The sequence below is a fragment of the Puntigrus tetrazona genome, unplaced genomic scaffold (genome assembly GCF_018831695.1).
Source record: "Puntigrus tetrazona isolate hp1 unplaced genomic scaffold, ASM1883169v1 S000000006, whole genome shotgun sequence".
Lineage (NCBI taxonomy): Eukaryota > Metazoa > Chordata > Actinopteri > Cypriniformes > Cyprinidae > Puntigrus > Puntigrus tetrazona.
The window spans coordinates 39,530-60,347 of record NW_025047686.1 but is presented as its reverse complement, the minus strand read 5'-3'; the positions used below and the strand labels follow the sequence as shown (position 1 = coordinate 60,347).

Sequence of the window (20,818 nt, the reverse complement as noted above, 5' to 3'; positions counted from 1 at the left end):
ACGTCTCGTGCGTGGCGGCAGGAAACCCCAAATATGGTTATGGCGAGTGGAATCTCTAAATAATTTTAAACACACGCCTGCTGCACCAGGTCTGCAAAACCATTCCCATATTCCAAACTATGCCAATTAAGGTTTTTTTTTCCTTGAGGTTTTCGCTTCCATTAGGAGATAAAAGCGCGTAACGTTACGACTTATTCGCGCGTCTGAACTGGCCCGAGTGTATTTTGCTATCAAGGTAAGGCCGCCATTTTACATTTACTTGAACGTCACCGTGACTATGGTTACAGGTGATATTCGCCTTAACAGGGAATTATGTCGTTTAATCTTTTCTACTGAATAAACTCGACAGTTTTAGTCAGTTTACCATCCATTTTTTAATATAGTCTCAAAAATTAGTTTGTACGTTCGCTCATATTCTAGCCCCTCGAGACTCGTATTTTAAAGGTAAACATTGCTTAAAAAATGCGCGTCGGGGCATTCGAATCATTCGAATCGTTCGAATCCATTATGCAAATTGCGATACGACAGACTTATGCGAAAAGTTTTTGGAGTGGAGTGAACTCGCAAATACAGAGACTGCTGTGAGTTAGTCTAGCTTCAGAGACATTTTCTCGTATCTCGCATCTTGAAGAAAAGTGTGCAGATATCGATTCTGAGCTACAGTGTGCAGACTTCTGAACTAAAGTGTACAGACCGTCGAATCTACACAAAGTTCAGAACTGCAGATACAGACATACAATGTCTACACCGGACAACACGTCCATCTCTAAGGAGAGGGTCATGGAGGCTCCTCCTGTAGAGAGGAGAGCTCTCAAAAGGTGAGTGTTACAATTATGTTTTAGGCGCATCCCTCAAATTCAGTGGAAAAAGTGTTTTTAGTTGATGATGATGTCCTTGGGTCATATGTGTGGCTAATGGTGTTTTCTATCTGTTCCTCTTAGGGTCAGAAAAAGGTGACAGCAAGAGGAAGAAAAACCCAATTTCGTCTTTCTTTAAGAAAGTACGTGAGGCCGTGAAGCTTCCCTTCTGCTCCAAGAAGACAGTGGACCATCTACTGCAGCTGGACCCACAGTTTGACAGCTCTGCACCGGACGTCAATTTGTCCATCTCTAAGGACAATGTGGAGAGACTGGAGCTGCTGAGCCTCAGCAGGCAGGATACACCCTGGCCAAGCTCTGCTGGCACGTTCATCATTAAGAGAGGAACTGTGGCTCGTCAGGAAGGGGGGAGCGATGCCGCTTCATCCAATTCGGATAGCTGCCAAGAACAGTTTCACTTTACACTTCCAGGTGAAGTGCCTGTTGAGCCAGCAGGGCCTTCAGCTTGCCCAAAACCCAAGTCAGCATCCAGATTAGACGACTCTACACCTAACGTCGTCTCTGAGGACAGAATAGAGAGACTGAAAGTGGAATCTTCAGGTGAGAATAAAACTGCAAACAGGGACATTCATGTAGCTATAACAGTAAAAAAAAAAAAAAAACAAAAAAAGTTCAGCCGTGTCTTTAATAGTTGTTGTCAAATTGGTTGGTCTTAGTTACAAAAGAACGGGGAAGAAGAGAAGAATCCGCTCTTTCTTCAAGGGAGTGTGGAAGACTATGAAGCAGCTCTTCAGCTGCCAGAACAAAGTCGGGTCCTCAGACTGCGTCCCATCTACTGGTAAATCTGTGGTCATTTTTCAATTTGAACTAAAAGATGTATGCATGTAACTTTGTAAGTAAATATAAAAAAATTGTGTTGTACTACTTGAAGCATTTTATGCAATTTTAAATTATCTAGCAAGCTTTTACAACTTTTAACACATTGTACAATATATTATTTACCACACAATATAATATGTTCTGTGTGTTTTACGTGTGTGTTGTTGTTGTTGTTGTTGTTGTTGTTGTTTTTTCTAGAATCCTTTCACTCTCGCTATAAAGTAAAAAGGATTATTGGAGAAGGAGGCTATGGCAAGGTGTATGAGGGAATCCGTATTTCTGATGGCAAAAAGGTAGACAAACATTTTGCTCTCACATTCAAACCTGAAGAAAGTGTCTTAAAAAAGTTAAAGGACCTGTAGTTTATTCTATAGTTCTCAATTCTTCATGGTTAGGTTAAGGTTTGGTGTTAAATATGCTCAACTGTGTGTTTTTTTTGTAGGTTGCCATCAAATATATTGAAAAGTCTACACGGAATCAGTATCTTCAAACTGTAAGCTGGCAAAACATAGGTTTTAAGTTGTTTAAGGTTTAAGTTGAGTTACCAAACTAACAGTTAGTTGCGTGTTTTCTGTAGGACCTGCATCCTGAACCTCTATTTAATGAAGTTGCACTGATGCTAGTGATGAGGCAAGGAAAAATAAGTCCCCTCATCATACAACTGTATGAGTGGTTTGAAGACCCTAAAGAGTTCACGCTCATTATGGAGTATCCAGATCCCTGCGAGAGCTTGTTGGACTTCATCAACGACAATCCCAGCATGAATGAGACCACAGCACGACGCATCATGTGTCAGGGCGGTGCGAGCAGTGCAGCACTGCATCAAGCGCGGTGTTTTTCACAATGACATTCATCCAGACAATTTCTTGTTGAGAAAACACACTTTGGAGCTCAAGCTAATAGACTTTGGCTGCGGTCAACTGTTTAGTAGCGATGGCTACGATAGCATGCAGTATAGAGGTGAGCTGGCATTTTGTGTGCAAACCAACATTTAGTGACTTATCATTGATCGTGTGATACTTTAAGAATTGCTTCATGCTGAAAATGTCTTGCTTACAGGAATAATGGATTACGTGCCGCCTGAACTCATCATCAGTGGCAGATTCCACGCCGTCTCTACAAACGTCTGGGCTCTTGGAGTCTTGTTGTATGAGATGATGAACGTGTGTCCTCCATTTCGTGATATAAAGGAAATCATGGAAGCGAAGTTAGGTTTGCAAACCCACATTTATCCAAAGGTGAGAGAACAGCACTGATCACACACCCCCACACACACACACACACACACACACACACACACACACACAGCTTCTGCACAGACAATGGTAGAGATGTCTTGTCTAGTAAAGCACAGACTTTAGTATTTACCAACTGATGTTAGAGGTTAGGATATGCGTTCAGAGATATAAGTTTAGAATAAGTATAAATTCTTTTAACCTTAAATAAACCTCGTTTCAGAAGCTGATTCCATACATGCCAACCCAAATGTCACATGGTCACGACTAACCAGCTCTCTCCTAAAAAACAGAATGCCGTGATGTGATTGTCCAGTGCCTAGCCCGTGACCCTACTGAAAGGCCGACCTTGGAGCAGCTCTTGCAGCATGACTGGTTTAAAACAAAAAAATGAAGGGAGGATTGAGTCAGAGGGCTGAAACATCGGAGGTGAGACAGTGTAACAGTCATTTTCAAGCGACCAGAGGAACCGTCTCCTTCGGAGATTGGGTGAAGTTTTGGTTTGCAGTGATGTAGAAGCACTGCAGGTTACCTGTTGTGATTTGTTCAGAGATTTCCCTCAGGAGAGGTACTTAAATCAGTATTAGCATTAGTTTGGTTTTCTTCAGACAGTGCGGTGAAGTCTTCTTCTCTGTTTTTCAGTGATCAGTATGTGTCCGGTCTGCTGCGCTGGAAGGGGATGTTATCAGAGCGACAGACGAGAGAAGTGCTGGATATGAGCCGGGAACTCGGACTCGGTCTAAAGCCTAGACGCTCCACCTGTCAGCCTCTGAAAGGACTTTTATGTTTTTTTGATATAAAAACACCATGACAGTTTGAAGACGTTTCGTGAGATTCATTTCTGAACTTTATGCTGGTACATTAATCTTTTCATCAGTCCACTGCTTTTACCTTTTGATGTTACTTGACAATAGGAATCGGAACACCGGCGAAAAATTAATTACAATACATTTACATTTTTACTTTTAATATGATTCTGAATTGGAGGATCAGGGTAAATTGTACTTGTTTCTTCTGGGAAACATTTAAGTATTTATGTAGCTTCTTAAGTGCTGTACCAAATGGAAAAAAAAAAAAGATCTTTAAACAAAAAAAAAGTTGCACATCATCACCCTGTTCAAATGTTTACACCCCCTAGCTCTTAATGCTTTGTGTTTTTTCTTGAGCATCAGTAAATGTTTTCCTGTCATATAATAGTTGTGCATGAGTCTCGCAGTCGTCCCCAGTGTGAAAAGATTGATCGCAAAATCATACAGGTAATGTTGGAAAGGGTTCAGATCTGCAGAAGATGCTGGAAAACCAAAGAATGTGCAGGAGCTGGAGGTTTTTTCTGTAGAACAGCAGGCAGTTGAACTGCTCAGGACCAACAAGGCACTCATGAACAACTATCATATAACAGAAAGAAAGAAAGTTGTGGCTCATCCGGGGAAAGACATGCAGTATTAAGATTTGGTTATGAAGCAGGTCGTTTTTATACATTTTAATTCATTTCGTCTTGTGGAGATTATATACATATTTGTTATGTCAAATAGCTTACTCGGGACAGTATTAATAATAATAATAATAATAATAAAATTAATAAATAATAACATGCAATTTTCTTGATCCGTCTTTTTTGTTAAAATATTAAGATTTTGCGTATTCTGCAAGAGGCATTGACCACAACTATCATTTAATAGGGGCCCTAAGCATTATTGTAGCGACAGGCTTTACTCTCAAGGGTTCAGATTCTGAGCTGCCTAAAAGCAAACATCATTGAGGTTGGAAACCCCTAATGCAATAATCCGATATAAAGCTCCACCCAGAAGTGATACAAGTCTGTAAATGAGACTGGATGACTAGATTATTTCTGTGGACAAGACGCTAAATGATGGAGGAGGGTAAACTCATGTCTGTGTGACAGACCCAGGCAAATGTTAGAATGAACTTGTATTTCTTATATAATTGTAGTTGGAGGAGTTACAATCACTGAGCTTTAGGTGATGTTGGCTGTAACACCATGGTCAACCTTGTGATCAGCCGTTGAAGGAATGGTGAAAGCGTGTTTTAAAAGGAGGCAGGTGATTGGCTACAAGTGTGGGTGATTAGGATTCGGATGATTGGGTTCGTGACCAGGTGGCGGGCTTGGTGGATGATGGAAGTGATGACGTGACATTACCCCCCTTGGTGAGCGTCTCCCGGCACTCGGAACCAACGGCGAGGGCAGCCACACCCTCTGGGAGCTGGACGGTCTGGATAAGCCTGATGGAATTTATCCATGACTGAAGGGTGTAATATCTTGTCCCTGTCAACCCAAGATCTCTTCTCGGGGCCATAGTCCTCCTAATCGATTAAGTATTGGAGCCAGCCGTCAGGAGTGTAGAATCTCTTTGACCCGGTAAATGGACTCATCTTCGGGAGAAGTGTTCTCATCTTCGGGAGAAGTGGGGGGGTTCCTGGTGCTCTGTGGAGGGAGGAAAAAGTGGTTCAGTGTAGCGTTTAAGTAGGGAAACATGAAATGACGAGGAAATCCAGTATCGGTCAGGCAGGTGCAGTTGGTAGGTGACCTCATTGATTTGACAGTTGATGATAAAAGGACCTATGTAGCGGGTACTCAGCCTCTGCCATCTCCATGGTGATAGGTAGTCAGCGTAGGGGAATCAGTTTGCATGATTTTGAGAAGCAGCCTACTACTACCAGAATAGTGGTAAATCCATTGGATAAAGGGAGGTTGGTGGCGAAGTCTACACCGATATGGGACCATGGTCGACGCGGGATGAGCAATGGTAGGAGTTTACCTTTGGGTAGACAATGAGGAACGGAGGTGATGGCACAGACAGAACAACCCTTGATATATCGGCCGACATCCCGGGCCATGTTGTGCCACCTGTAGCGATTTTGGAGGAGTGAGAGGGTTTGTTAGCTACCTGGGTGCCCAGATCCTGAAGACGTGTGGACTGAGTCCTCCAGCGGAGCAGGTTCAGCTATAGTGGCTTCAAGGATCTGATCATCGAGGGACCACTGAATGGGAGCGAGGAAGGTTGAGGCTGGTAAGATGGGTTTGAGTACTTCTGGTTGGTGTAGGCGGGAGATAGCATCGGCCCTGAGGTTCTTATGGACAGGTCTGTAGGAAATCTTAAAGTTCAATCGTGTGAAGAACAGGGCCCATCTAGCTTGATGGGGCTTTAGTCGCTTGGATTCTCTGTGGTACTGTAAATTTTTATGGCCGGTAATTACTTTGAACGGGTGTCTAGCTCCCTCCAGCCAATGACGCTACTCTTCCAAGGCCAACTTGATAGCCAGGGTCTCCCAATTTCCCACATCATAGTTCTGCTCCACCAGGGACAGTTTCCTTGAGAAGAAGACACATGGATGGAGTACAGGAGGCTCACCTTTCCACTGAGTCAGGGCCGCACCTACTCTCAGTGTTGCCGCATCCACTTCAACTACGAAGGGCTGGTTGGGATCAGGTTGAGTGAGAACTGGGGCCAAGCAGAAAGCAAATTTCAATTGAGTGAAGGCCCTTTCGGCGTCAGGATTGATTTTGCGGGCTTTCGACGGTGGTGGAATAGCAGGGCAGTCGTAGCAACGGAACCTTGATAACAGAAGATTTTCATGACCTGATTTGCTCCATTGAAGTACCTCATCAGTCTTCCAGTTTATGACGGGCTGGTGTAGCTCAAGCCAAGTACTACATCCACTGTGGCATCCTCCAAGACCAGCATGTAGGGAGAATGATGGTGTATTGTGTCGCATTGTCTAGGGGTTTGCCTTGAATTGTGGTGATCCTTTTCAATGACGAGGGAAAGCTTGAACGAGAGTTTGGAAGGTATCGATCTCTGAACCTTATTGGGGATCCATCCTTAATCCCCTCTCCTTTTCTTACTCTCTTTTATGGGCTGGTCATCTGTCACGATCTGGTCAAGGAGACAGACACTGAATATAGGTAAGGTAAGTCTTTAATTGAACAACATAGGGAGTGGCGAACAGCCGTCTACTCAAACATAAGAAGATCGTTCAAATGAGAATATCAACAAGGTAAGTAAAGTTCTTTCCTTTGTAGGAGATTCATTGAGGGAAAGGACATCAGAATACATTGAGGCTTGAGCAAATAAATATAACAATGCGTTAAAAAAATGCTATTTCCATGCTCTCTCTCTCTCTCTCTCTCTCTCTCTCTCTCTCTCTCTCTCTCTAGTAACTTGTTATAGTGCATTAATATCTGCATTTCATGCATAGCTATTGCTGGGGTGATCATGTGTTAAGCAGGGAAGGGGGGCACAAAAATTTGCTTTCCCTGTGTCAAAAACAAAAATGTCAATCCGGCCCTCAATTGATCTTGTATGTTTACAAGCCACTGCCCCTGGCACATCTAAGGGCTGTTTTCCCTTTCATTTTCTCTTTCTCTGTTATACAATGTAACGTCTTGCCACTGAACATGTTTTTTTGTGGAGTATGATGATATTAGCTTGCAACACAGTACAGTGAATATTAGAATGGCACACACGGGGAATGAGTTTCACTTTCAGTTTCTTTGACATGCTGTCCTTAAAATCAGTGAGGTATGAGGAAAGTACCAAGCAACCAGTGTAAACTGCAAAGCCATTGGGTGGATATTTATCCATGAGGGGAATCTCCCACAAATGTACCTGAACTGCACTGCACTGCACTCCACATTTACTCGGATGTATTCTCTGGGACAAGCAAGCTTTTTGTGTCAGTCAAGCATGAAGTTTAAGGAAAAGAAAATGGCATACATGTTCAAGCGGAAAACAAAGAACGGGAATGAAGAGAAACCTTTAATAAAAAACATAGAGCAGACAGACGGTAAGACACTCTCTTGTTATTTTTCTTTAATACACATTTAGTAAGCATTGTTGCATTTGTTCGAAAAGTCAACTCCTTACCATTGGTATACAATGCAAGTATATTGTTTAAAGTTTTGCAGCGGTTTGTTTGGTGTCATGGTTTGATGAATCACACTAGGTTTAGTGGTTAACTGTTGAGGCATATGGTAGACATCTTTTGTATATTAATTTTAGGTTAGTTCAGTTGTATTTGGTTGTATAAATTCAAATAGATTCATGAATGATTTGATATGTCCAGCATGTTCAAGATGCTGTAAAGAAGATGTGTTACTTTTTATTTGACTGTTACACCACATGACAATGAATATACTCTTTACTTCAAAATTTGGTCAAAATGCAAATCCAACTTAATGCAAAATTTCTTTGAACTTAGCATGTCATTTTTTTTCTTGATTATGCACACTCTTATTTGTCAGTGAATCTTTTAACAGGGGAAAAGGTATCTGAATACAGTTCTCAGCGGTCTGGATTTCCTGATCTCGTTGCTTTAGATGTTGAAGCACATAATAAAAGAGTGCTTCACACTCTCCAAAAGATTCTGAGCGACAGGTCGTCCCCTGAGGACTTTAAGACTGAGGTTGAGGTGCTGAAAACATTGAGCCAACTGAATAACAACTACTCTCAAGACTGGCTTTGTGAGTATCTTCAGGAAATGGATCAGTTTGTGGAGAGATACTTCCCCACGTTGACAGCAGAGGGATCCCAAGGATCTCAGTTACAGCAGATACAGGATTTTCTGAAGAGTGTACAGAGCATGATATATGAAGAGGTGTCTCGATTAACACCTGCACTGAGAGATGCTGGGCTGCTAGCTCCTCTGAAGGACAGTTACAGCCGTCACCTCTTTGCCAACCTGGACCTGCTGCTGAACAGAGATCTCTCTGTAAAAGAGATCTTCTGCCTTCTACAGTGGGGAAAAGATGCTTTCCTCAGGTATAAAGTTGATTGTTCTAGACATTTCTGTAAATATATTTGTAATAAAAAAACAAAGCATGATCTGTTGACATTAATTTATTTCAGTTCAGACTCGCAGCCTTTTTTCAGAGTACATGACCCTCTGCTGTTGACGGGATGGTTTGTGAGAGGAACAGAGAAACTGCTGACTAAACTGCAGGTCACGATACGCTCAATCTCTAATTGTTACAAATATTATCATTGTAATGGGCTGAAAAAGAGCACAAAAAATAGCAATGACTTAGGATATTAATGACATAAAACTCTGTCCCGCTTGAACTGTAACAGGATGACGTCTCCAGGACTCTAAAGAACATTCTGGACTACGATCAGCAACACAGACATACTGGAGACTCAGTGGATGCAGAAACTTTCATCAGAGTTCATTTAGATGTCACTCAGGTTAAAAAAAACCCCAACATGCCACGCTCATTTTTATGGGTACTAAAAAGAGGATGTGAAATGGTTTTAAATATGATGTATTGCACACTTATTTTATGTTGTTATGTCTTTACAGTGTCTGAATGCTGTTATTCAGAGTTCTGCAGAATTCAGTCACACTTTGATGTGTTCGGCACAAATTCTCTGTCTTAAAGAGCTTCATCATTTTGTTCAGGAGTAAGTGTCTAAATTGTTTAGAAACTATTTATTGTTATACATATTTGTTTATTGATTTCTTCATAAAAATATACCTAAATATTCTGAATATTAATATGAAGTTTTACTTTAATTTCTGTGTTTTGTTCTAGGTATGTGTATGTCGAGAAAAAATGGCTGAAAAAACAGCAACACCTGAAGAAAAATTCTGTTCACCTGCTTCGTCTCATCAGCACCTGTAGGCAGCTCAGGTAATATATATTCATATATTTATAACACCTGTCAGGCTATAATTAACTGGTGCTTCCCTGTGCCTAATGTACTGATTTATCCAGCATTAGGTTCATTTTGTCATAAATGGGTTTATGCATATGTTTATTTTGCTGTAGATTTTTTGCTCCTCGACTCAAAAATCTGGATACGAACAGTGACATCCTCTCAAACATCATCCACGAGTTAGAGGAGCTGGAGGATCATGTTCTGTCTATTGTACAGAAGATGATGAAACACGTAGCACAGGTAACATAATTTCATCATAAACAGTTTATTATGCACACAAAAGGAAAGTTGAGGGATTTCCCAAATTCAAAATTAGAATGTCTCAGTTATCTAGAGGTTAATATTTGTTAGCTTACATACTTGCCTATCAGGTTTTTCAGCGATGAAGTGGTAACCCTTTGTAATAAGGTTTTATTTATTTATGTGGTAAATACATTATTATTATTTGTTTATACTCTATAATCCTAGTGTGATTAAATATGGAGGAACTGTTGTTTATTGTTTGTGATATGTAATAAGTATTTCACTATGAAATAACAAATAGACACATTGTGTTTACGTACTCTAGAGGGCAGGGTTTCACGGTTGTGTCCATTTATTTTCGCAATAGACCTAAAAACCTGAATATAACAGCAAATATTCAATTATAGGAGAATTTAAGGCATTACTTCAAAGAAGGAGGTGGACAAATCGAATTACTGACAGAATCAATCCAAAAGCAGTGTGCGTCTTTGCCTCAAACTGATGAGGGAAAAGAGATTCAGGAGGTTGGTTCTTTGCTCCCAGTTCAAATCGGTTCTTCAAGAACAGAATTGTAGCTTTTCATAACCTTTCGCACTTATTCTCTGCTCCTCCGCCCCACTTTCTTTCGGACAGGTCTTTGTGAATGTATCCTATGACTGTGTTTCACGCGTGTATCTGGATTGCCTGATGAAGAGCAAGTTCAGACGGCTGGAGAAGAGATGGGGAAATGTCGGAGAAAGGATGAGAGAGGACGCTCTGAATTTTCACAACACTTTCAGTGAACTGGTAAAAAACATTTCTTAAAATGATTCTCATGAAAACAAAGGTTACAAAAGGGGATGTTCACAAACAGACGTTTATGTTTTACAGCATGACAGGAACGACCAGAGGAACCGTCTCCTTTGGAGATTGGGTGAAGTTTTGGTTTGCAGTGATGTAGAAGCACTGAAGGTTACCTGTTGTGATTTGTTCAGAGATTTCCCTCAGGAGAGGTACTTAAATCAGTTTTAGCATTAGTTTGGTTTTCTTCAGACAGTGCGGTGAAGTCTTCTTCTCTGTTTTTCAGTGATCAGTATGTGTCCGGTCTGCTGCGCTGGAAGGGGATGTTATCAGAGCGACAGACGAGAGAAGTGCTGGATATGAGCCGGGAACTCGGACTCGGTCTAAAGCCTAGACGCTCCACCTGTCAGCCTCTGAAAGGACTGTGTTGTTGTCTTTAAATGAATAACAACATCAGTCAGACCTTTGTTTACAAGTTTAATTCAATGGCACGACTGTTTTGTTACATTCGGTTATGCATGTTGTTTATAGCTATATAATTATACAGTGTATTTATTCAATATAGTATGTTTTCATCAGATACAGTATTTGTTTGTATGTATGGACCTTTTGAATTTACTTGAAAATCTGGATCACTTGAGAAACATTAATTACCTTTTTGGTATGTCATTTCTATGATAGTATTAAGTTTCAGAGTTATTCATTGTTTACTGCTGTTTACATTATTAAAAAATTGGGTAAGACTTTAAGGTGCCCTTGTTGCATGTTACATGCAAGTACGTGTAGTTAATTAATATTACTCACTACTTAAATGTATAATTACTCTGTAAGGGCACCTTAAATAAAAGTCCATCCCAAAATTGTATATTGGTTTAATTTTTTTTATATAATAGAAGTGTTCTTTTATTTATGATTATGTTTGTTTTATTATACTTTTAGCAACATTACATTTGAAATAAATTTGGGTTGTGAATCAATATGGCTGACTGCGTTATTTTTCAAGGATAGGAAGCAGGAAGTAAGAACATGGACACTACAAATATATCTTGTGCTCCCACAGAGGATACAGCTTGCCAGGAAATCTTTCTTAACAGACTCTTTCACGAACTACACATGCATTGTCACAGCAGGTGTGAACTTATTCACCGCTTGAACCTATCACACCATATCCTGTTTGTAGACGTCCGTTACAGGCACTCCCATAATCCAGTAATCACCACACAAAGCAGCAAATACTTTTAAAAAACTTTTAAGATGTGTGCACTGGAATTATTTGATGCTGATAACAAGACAGTAACCATAAATTCTCCAAGGTTTACTTTTCATTACCCGCATTACAAAGGTAAACCAGACAGCCAACAACAGACACATTTCATGGGAGTAACGCGAAAAGTAAAAATGCTGTTTTATTCACAAATAATTTTAGCATGTACAAATTCATTGCAAACAGGCAAATATACACAAGCAATGTTTTCAAGAAAAAAAAAAATTATCTTATCCTCACTATGGAAAAGAAGCTCCTGCTAGAGTCCTGCGTTTCACTGAACTGATACTGGCTGCAAGTCACACTCTTCAGGATCATCTTGAGGTCCGATGGAGAAAGATTTCCTTTTAGTTTTAGCCAGGCAGAAATATGACGCTCACTGTAACAAGAACACAGACGTTAGATTTAGTTGTTGTTGTTTTTTTTTTGCATGAATATTTGCCCAGCAGAAAATACCATACCTGAGATCAGGGTAAAGCTTCATCAGAGTTACCAACTCTAACTTTATACTGTCTGGATCCTGTAGTTTCAGCAGACTCGCTAAATTTGGAAGAATGTCTTTCAACCAGTCCAAATTTGATCCCTGTGATAATGAATTAATGAGCATTTGAAAATTATTTGTATATTGTTTGCAGTGGGGTAAAAGACATTTAAACAAAACCATGACCTTTAAGTAGAACATGTGTACTTACGGCTGCAGTGAAGTATGTATGTATGCATTCGCTGTTTATGCAGAGTGATGATGCTGCCATCTGTTGCTGTGTTTTATTTGAAAGTTTGATCTTTTGCTTCATCATTTTCCGCACATATTCTGCTAAAAACTCCTTATGCATCCCACCCAGTAGCTCCTATTCATTAAATCGTGAAATCAATCAATCAGTCTGAATGGACTAATTATTCACTCGACAAATCTATCTATTTATTTGATATGTTTATACCTGGCGACACATTTTGTCCCAGCCGTTGAATTTCTGAGTATGTCTGTCCAGCTTTTCCAGCAGCTCTTCACACACACATTCACTGTCCTTGAGCCACTCGCTGGAGCCCACCTTCCTGTACAAGTCCTGCAGGAACGCACGCATTGACATGATTTTATTGATGCAGGATCCAGTCGAAATCATTTATCTCGTTCTCTCATATGAACTACACAAACAGTTCATAAAAGGTAATAGTTTGGCTTTTTATATACAATGGCAGCCAACTGCTCACATGAGTGTGTTCACTGCCAAGACAAACCTCCGAAAACAATGAGAAGCTATCGTGATGAGATCAACCTCTGGTTTATTTATAATTACAATTAAAGAGGAGTGTTTTGATAAAGCTTACATCAAATGCTTAAATTCATATGCCAAACGTTGGATTTGGTTTGTTTGTTTTTTCATCACCCAATAGTGAAAGTAATTAAATGTTGCTTTCACCTTAAGTTCCTTAAGCATATTAGAAGTAAAGTAACTATGGCTGCTTTTTGTCATGGTCTCCAGTAAAGAGAGACAATCAGTTTTGACATCTTCAGGGAACAGATGTGCATTCTTCGTAATGTAGTCCCTGTGGAGGGAAAAATACTGTCAACCAAATTTCAAAAAGGTGTGATATGACATTTAAGCTGAATAAAATGGACACGCACCTGCACTGTATGAGGCACGAGAGGTTGACCATCAAAACGGCCTCAGTGTTTGTCTGCTTAGTCCTCATGACCTTCTCATTAAATGTTTTGTAACTGTAGGGATGGAATCGAATGAATTAGAATCATCTGTGTAAAATGCAGTGTTTCAAAAGCCGAACCAAAAGTGAACTTGCATCTTCATTCAGAACCGACACGAATACGCAAATATTTCATGCTGACCTCAACATGACTCGTTTTAAAAACGACTCATTTCAATGACTCAGAGTCGACTCTCATTCACTTAAATCTTTGTTACGCACTGCATGAAAGGTAATTTTCGAAAATCGAATAGGTAGCGCTTTAAAAAGGATGAATAGAGAAGTTACTCACTCTGTCAGAAAATGTTTCATCTGGCACGTGATCCTCTGTGCTTTTGCCTCATTGCCTAGCAGCTTCTGAGCGCACTCTACATGTTTATGAAAGCACTAGGTTGTGGGGGAAAAGAAAAAAATGTTTTTCTCCAGAAATGCATTATATGATGAAGGTAAAGTACTGATTGCTTTTCCTCTTTTTCATTACCTGGATGACATCAATGGCCTGATCGCAGCAGTACACCTTGTCTCTCAGTTGGGGAAGTTCTCCTTCCTTCCAGGCCGTTTCTTCTCTCTCCAGAATTTTGTGAAGGCATTTGTTCACCTCCCTCTAGTAAACAACGATGGAGGAAAATTCAAAATCCAGCTTTTTGCTAGCAGTACATTTACAGCAAGATTTTTTCAGGCAAAAGATTTTGCCTTATTTTGGAAAAATATGTTTACATTTTTATTTTGTTACACTTTTTTCTTTTTGCATCTAAATATATAGGAACTAATCCACAAATCTCCAATTCATTATCACACCAGACTTTACAGTTTTATTATTATGAATGTTTTCAGAGGGTTTATAGAAGGGTTTTTCATACTTAATCAGGGCAGTGTCTTTTATTAATAAATGACCTTATTGTGGTGTCTTGCTTTAAAATGACAAAACAGAACCATGTTTTATAACAATTAAGCGTATCGTAAAGCATCAGACCTCCTCTGTGGTCAAAAACTGCTCTTCCAGGGTTGCAATCATATCTTCAGGGAGCAGCAGATCAAGCTTTGTGTGATCAATCACATCTTTTATCTTCTTGCCATTTAGAATACTGCAAACAAAGAAAGACAAAATATTACTCTCAAAAACTGCATCATAACCCAGTGGAAAGAAAAATCAGCAATAGTTCACCATCATTTGAAATCAATTACACCCCATTATGACATGCAAAACTGACATTTATTGACTGACTTTCTTTTTTGAAGATATTTTGAAGAATGTTCAGCTGTGCATATAATAGCGAACTATCCTTTTAAAATATGTCAATATCTAATAACCAATTAATAAACCAAATTATGAATAATTATCTACTTTGTTTTCATTTTAACCAAAAAGTTCTGAGAGAAACAAATAATGAGTAAAATATCTCATTTGTGTCCATTTTTATTTTATCCAAGTTCTGAGAGAAACATCATACAATTATTATATCATGTTGATATGTAAATAAATATGTCATTGCAAAAAGCTCCTAAGCTTTACCAGAGCAACACGTGAGCAAGGATATTTCTCAGAGAAATTCTTATGCATGCTAACGGGGACATGGTGCATGCAGGGCCATTACATGTACATATATGAGATATGTTTCTCTTACTTGGGGTAATCCTGGTTCACCCACTGCAGTAAAAGGACGCAGTCCTCATCACACAGTGTGTACTCCGCCACTTCTCTCAGTCTTTCACTGAGGGTCTTATGGTAGAGTGTGGCATAAAACTGGCACACATTCTCCTGTTCTGGGTAGCAGCTGCTCACCCGTGTCACAACTGTCAGCAAGTCTTCTTGCAGTCGTTTCGCTTGGCAAATGATCAGCTGCTGCAAGGAAGAATGTATCTCATCACCCGAGTCTGACTGGGCTTCTTCCATCCTCCTCTGAACGAGCCGCTCCAGCAGAGCCTCGTGGTTCTGTTTACACCTCCTCGGTCTCCACGGTGGTCGCTGCTTTTCTTCAAAGCCTGCCCAGCGCATGTCCTGCTTCTCCTCCTGCAGGATGGCTTGAACTGCTTCTTTGAGTAGCTCCTGCTCCTCGGGTTTTTGGAGGTCCAGGGAGTTTTCCAGTGTCTGCATCACCGACTTCATCCAGTCCTCGTAGTCTTTGGCTAGTCTAGCCTCTGAATCTTCCTCTTCCTCCACCAGCTTCATTTTGGATCCAATCCCATCCTGCCTCAACTCAAACAGCCGGTCTTCTCGGGTGATCAGCTGTTTCCCTGCATTCACAAAGTGGAATGCTAGTAGATTATCCTTGAAATTGGGAACCTCTGTAGAGAAGAAGAAAAAAAGATGCTTTTCTTCAAATATACATGTGATTCATTGTATACTGACTAAGTAAGATTTACATGTATATGATATGATTGTAAAAACAGCATTGTCGTTGTCAGTTCAAATAAAATGTTTAGTAACAATATCGACAGTGACTGATTTTATTTAAGTAGTTTATAAGAACATTAACATACATTTTAAATATGACACTTAACATTCCTATATGAGTGTGTTGAAATTTACAGTGCAATTTTGTAATGCTGACATAATAAAACACTGGACAATTTTTGGTTTGTTTCTTTGTTTTTACATTTTTGTGTTTCAGTACACATTTCAAAACATGGCTGACAACTGAATAAAGTATTTCACAGTAAGTGCACACATATAAGTAATGTACAGTACATGGTTATGCATTAATATGCACGCTAATATAGTGAAGGGTGTTCCATAATCTAAAACATTACTAGGTGATCTAATAGGGATTGACTCTTCCTACCTGAAATACCGTTCTTCTTGGGATGCCGTCTAAAAAAGTTTAGCATTCCGAACTTCTTTGTCATTTCTTCCCTTGAGCAGAATTTCAATTCGATCTTCTTTCCTTCGCTCGGCGTTGAACGATTTGAAGAAACGACGACCACTTTTATAGGCGAGGGTCTGTTTGGGCGGAGCACTCATCCAGCACCGCCCTCTTCTGGCACATCTTCACAGATCTGTGGTAAGAAAAATAAACAGGCACGAGGGGAGAAATAAACATGCACGTCTGTTTTTCTCATTTTGGTTTAGGTCGTATCGACTGTTAAAATAATGTAATTGATAGTTTGCACTATCAAAGCTGCCAAAGTAACATGGACATTATCCTAGGACTGTTACAGTCTATATTCTGTTGCATATAAGTGTCGAGCTATTCATCGGCAGTGCCGGGAGAATTCAGACAATTTATCTTTTTCTTTTCTTTTCTTTTTTTTTTTTTTTGGCCTGCCAAATGTACTAAACAGTATTTCCTATTGCACCATACAACAATAAAGCTAATAAATCAAGAATCGGTTAGTCTTAAAGGGATAGTTCCCGTTTCGTGTCTTAGAAAAAAAAATCTTAAAAATCTCGTGGGTGAAAGGGGTTCAGAGGATCAGTCTGTTTTGATATATGTTGAAGAAGCATTTGTATACAACTATGTATGACCCCTTTATCCAAAAGCAATAACAAATCGATCCCAAAAAAAGGTTTCGCTTGAAAAAGAAAAAGATATAACATATATATAACAATTAACAATGGGTTTGCTGTTTCACCATGGTATTTGTAGTAAAACTCTGGTTTTAGAAATGGTCATCAATCCATCAAAAAAGAAAGAAAGAACATTAGTGAAAATACTAAACAAGCACATAAGGAACAGAGAGTCAGGGAAAATGAATAGACTAAAAGGGAAAATGGAATTTCAATAGATAACATGGCCCAGATGAGTGTGAGATTTCCCAGGCCTGAAATTTTGTCCTAGTCCACCTCTGCATTTAGTCTCAGAAAAAAACCCCAAGAAACTGCATTCAAAAAAACAAGCAACTGTGGTTTTTAGAATCTCACTTTAAAAATAAAGTAAACAATTAAAATTAAACAATTAAAATGTGACATTGTATAGGTATTTTGTAGTGTTTTAACCTTATATTTCATTAAAAATAATACTAATTAAACTTAATTAAATAAGTTAAATAATATCAATACTGTCATGATCTCACTCTCCGCTTATTCTCACAACACACAGAATGTTCAGCCTTCAACCAGGACTGCATATCCCATCAGCCCCTACACTGATTGCGCTCACACAGCTGTCACAAATCACAAACTCTCACCTGAATCACATCACACACAGTATTTAATTTGGACTTGTTCTTATCACAGAGTCTGCATTTATATCTTTTCCAGCGATACTTTACAGAGCCATTCCATGATTTCTAAGTCTAGTTTATTTTTTGTTTCTTTAGTGTCTTGATCCTTGCCTGGCTTATCTCGTCTTGTCTGCCAGCAGCCTGCCCTGGATTTCTCGTCTGTTTTGGATTAGGGATAGTTCACTTTAAGACTAAAATTTGAAGTTAATCAGCTTACCCCAAGGGCATCTAAGCTATAGGTGTGCTTTTCATAACATTATTATACATAAAAAATATCATATGTGATGTTTCATGCAGGGACTTTTAGAAAGCTACAACCACATTTCCTTATGTATTCTAATATTTCCATTTTTATTTTACTTTTATTCCTGTTTATGACTGAAAGTGCAGTTGATTATTATTAACTGCTTGTGATGTTCCTCATTTGTAAGGATAAAGTACCTGCTAAATGTATATTCTAAATGTACGTATACTGCCCTTTTATCAGGTGGACATACTTCCCGTCATGCCTAAACGAGACCTTTTAGTGAGCCTTTTCACACATTTCCTTTCTATATCTGTAAAATCCACAGGATGTCCTGATCCCGCCATTTCCTTCCAATTACTGGAAAAATCTTGAGTGGTACTGGAAGTCTGTAGCCCTGCTTTATTGGAAAATCTCAATGAAGGGAAAGTACAGTCCTTTTTTGACATCATTTACTTGTCTCAGCAAAAAGAATGAGTAATTTGGGACTGGAAGAACAATTAATGAAATTCTTGACCTAGCTTTATCTCTCACTGCATAACTTTGACCTGACCTGGCCCAGCTTAAAACACAATAACAATCTGTTATCCAGTATTGGGAAACAGTGTCAGGAAGGGCTGGGGTGAGTGCGGTGATACCGAGCAGAGGGATTATGCTATTTTTTGACACGAGCAAAATTGGCTGTTCATCAGGTACATCGTTTTTGTGCTAGTGTTTGTAAAAGTTTCATTCTGATGCATCATACGTTATATATGAATGCTGCGAAACTTTCATGTACGATCGAGAAACAGCTTTCTTGCATTGCATTAACTTTTCTGAGATTAGGTCTGATTACATCATATTATCCTGAATGTGTTTCAGAGTACTTAAAAATATCTTATTCTTAAAGGAGGCTCTGGTATAAAAATAAGCGTTTACATTTATTCCTTGAAAATCAATAATACATGTTCTCCAAAACTATTAAAATGGTAATGCCCTTTATTTAGTTCTGGACGTCAAGGAAATACTAATATATATATATTTTATGACTTTGTGTTTTTACATCCAGTAACTTTCCTCAGCTGATGACTTAAAGGTTTGAGCTGGTCTAAGATAAGGTAGCAAGTTTACAGGTCTGTCCAAGATGCAAGTCTTCAGACAACCAAAATGGATAATGCAAGTTGCTGATTTTAATCAAGCATTAGCCTACTTGAAGGAAAGCAAATAGGTTTTGTGAAGAAAAAGAGCAGCTTATAAACAACTGAGTAACAAGCTGTGCTATCCGCATGATAAAGATCAAGTTAAAAATATGCAAACACATGTCTCGCTTACAGGTGTTACATCCTCAAGATCTGCTGCTATGCAAAGTCAGTGGTCCAAGAGTCCCTTTTACCTCTTGTCAGCTTCCTATGCATGCAAGCAAAAGAACAAACAAAATATGCAAGCTGATCTACACACCAGTGTTATTTTAATATTATTTATATACCGTAGTTAAAAATACATATATTAAACTGTATTAAATGTATTTGTATTAAATGTATTAAATGTATTTTTTTTTCAAGTATACTAAAAAACAGAAATGTAGTTAATTCATACTTTCAACAAGCACAAAAGTATTGTACTAAAAATAAGAAAAATACTATACTTTTTTTTAAATGCATGTGTGGAAAGATGAAATACAGTGGTATGCGAAAGGTTGTGGCCCCTGGTCAGAAATTCTGTTAATGGGAACTGTTAAGCAAGTGGAAGATGAAATGATCTCTGAAATGATGTTTAGCTATAAACAAATTTAAGGAGGAACGCACTGATAATTAACGCGCTGGCTTCTCGTTTCCTAATCACGCAATTATCCAACCAGAGCAAGAGAAGCCTATTTATAAATTCGCACAAGCTTCTTACCTTGATATCTCGTTTCCGAGCATGGTATCCAGCATGTCCGAACAAGACCAATCGCCAGAAACCCAGAAATCGAGGACAAGCCTCCACGACTCCGCTGAGCAAGCACGCTAACGCCCGCCCGGAACTTCAAACGAGCTTCGCCAGAGGCAGAAAACTAACGCAGTGACTATCCTTTCGCCAACGCGATGATTAAGATCACGTTCGCCTCCACCTGCCAGACGTCCTCAAAGCTTCCCCAGCTTCTCCCTACCGTGCAGCCTTTTCTTCCGTCCATCCGCAACAAAATGGACAATTCCGGCTTTGCGTCAAGCACTCGCAAACGCGAACATTCCGTTCTCCCGCCGCGCTAACAAAGCCGAGCTTCTCTCGCTGTACTCGACTTATCAAACAGGCGCAGCTTCGCCAAACATTTCTCCTCCAGCCAAAAGAAAGGAAACAACTAGAAGAAGCCGTAATTCTCCCAGGGGAAGACCCGAGAAGTCAGCATCTGCACCCGTATTAAGCCTCCGCCCACCAGGAGGCGGCAGAAGGCTCCCAGCTACTGCTAGCAAAGCCCAGGACCCAAACACCAGCAGCTCTTCCTCCAGTTTCCAGCAAACAACCACACGCAGCAAGCACCACGGCTCCAGCCCCCACAAGCCATCAGCCTAGCCTGTACCCACTCTGTTCATTGGATCAGTTGAACCCACACCAACAGTACTGCCTGCCCAAGTCTCTCCCGACCATGCCTGGCAACCAGCCCCCAATCCACTGTCCGTTATTTACCAGCCTCAAGTTTCTCCTATTCCTCCAGGACCTAACTCTGTCCATTTCTGTTCCCACAGCCCAGCCAGCCATAGGTGCCAGCACAGGCACACAGATGCCTCCACTGACGATCCCAGCCGTACCACCTCCTATTCCTCCTCCTCCCCTATTTTTCTGCTACCAGTCTGAAC

General features: G+C 39.8%; 2 protein-coding genes and 1 long non-coding RNA gene across 3 annotated transcripts; 2 read left to right on the top strand and 1 right to left on the bottom strand.

The window, feature by feature from the left end:
* The first annotated feature begins 3,392 nt into the window (after positions 1–3,392).
* LOC122332163 lies at positions 3,393–3,751 on the top strand. The gene is made up of 2 exons (XR_006248457.1): positions 3,393–3,500; positions 3,575–3,751. It is a non-coding gene; the product is annotated as an uncharacterized LOC122332163 (long non-coding RNA).
* A 3,807-nt stretch (positions 3,752–7,558) lies between these two features.
* On the top strand, positions 7,559–11,885 carry si:dkey-196h17.9. The gene is made up of 11 exons (XM_043229498.1): positions 7,559–7,738; positions 8,211–8,712; positions 8,800–8,893; positions 9,022–9,135; positions 9,251–9,351; positions 9,483–9,581; positions 9,720–9,849; positions 10,260–10,376; positions 10,486–10,638; positions 10,723–10,844; positions 10,919–11,885. Exons 1-11 carry the CDS (start codon positions 7,597–7,599, stop codon positions 11,070–11,072), a joined length of 1,728 nt encoding a protein of 575 aa, XP_043085433.1. The 5' UTR covers positions 7,559–7,596; the 3' UTR covers positions 11,073–11,885.
* A 135-nt stretch (positions 11,886–12,020) lies between these two features.
* Positions 12,021–16,513, bottom strand: tnfaip2b (tumor necrosis factor, alpha-induced protein 2b). The gene is made up of 11 exons (XM_043229497.1): positions 16,381–16,513; positions 15,223–15,883; positions 14,571–14,682; positions 14,079–14,201; positions 13,890–13,984; positions 13,521–13,613; positions 13,315–13,441; positions 12,835–12,960; positions 12,589–12,744; positions 12,358–12,479; positions 12,021–12,275 (listed from the first exon to the last, which is right to left on the bottom strand). The coding sequence occupies exons 1-11, from the start codon at positions 16,442–16,444 to the stop codon at positions 12,122–12,124; spliced, it is 1,833 nt and encodes a 610-aa protein (XP_043085432.1). The 5' UTR covers positions 16,445–16,513; the 3' UTR covers positions 12,021–12,121.
* Between the last annotated feature and the right edge of the window lie 4,305 nt (positions 16,514–20,818).

Bases quoted from the DNA above. Each gene is read 5' to 3' on its own strand.
- tnfaip2b (XM_043229497.1), bottom strand. From the start codon at position 16,444: ATGACAAAGAAGTTCGGAATGCTAAACTTTTTTAGACGGCATCCCAAG. The intron at 13,614-13,889 runs GTGAGTAACTTC...CCATCCCTACAG, and splicing joins ATGAAACATTTTCTGACAGA to TTACAAAACATTTAATGAGA. The intron at 13,442-13,520 runs GTGCGTGTCCAT...TTCCCTCCACAG, and splicing joins TCGTGCCTCATACAGTGCAG to GGACTACATTACGAAGAATG.
- si:dkey-196h17.9 (XM_043229498.1), top strand. From the start codon at position 7,597: ATGTATTCTCTGGGACAAGCAAGCTTTTTGTGTCAGTCAAGCATGAAG. The intron at 8,713-8,799 runs GTATAAAGTTGA...AATTTATTTCAG, and splicing joins GGAAAAGATGCTTTCCTCAG to TTCAGACTCGCAGCCTTTTT. The intron at 9,352-9,482 runs GTAAGTGTCTAA...GTTTTGTTCTAG, and splicing joins CTTCATCATTTTGTTCAGGA to GTATGTGTATGTCGAGAAAA.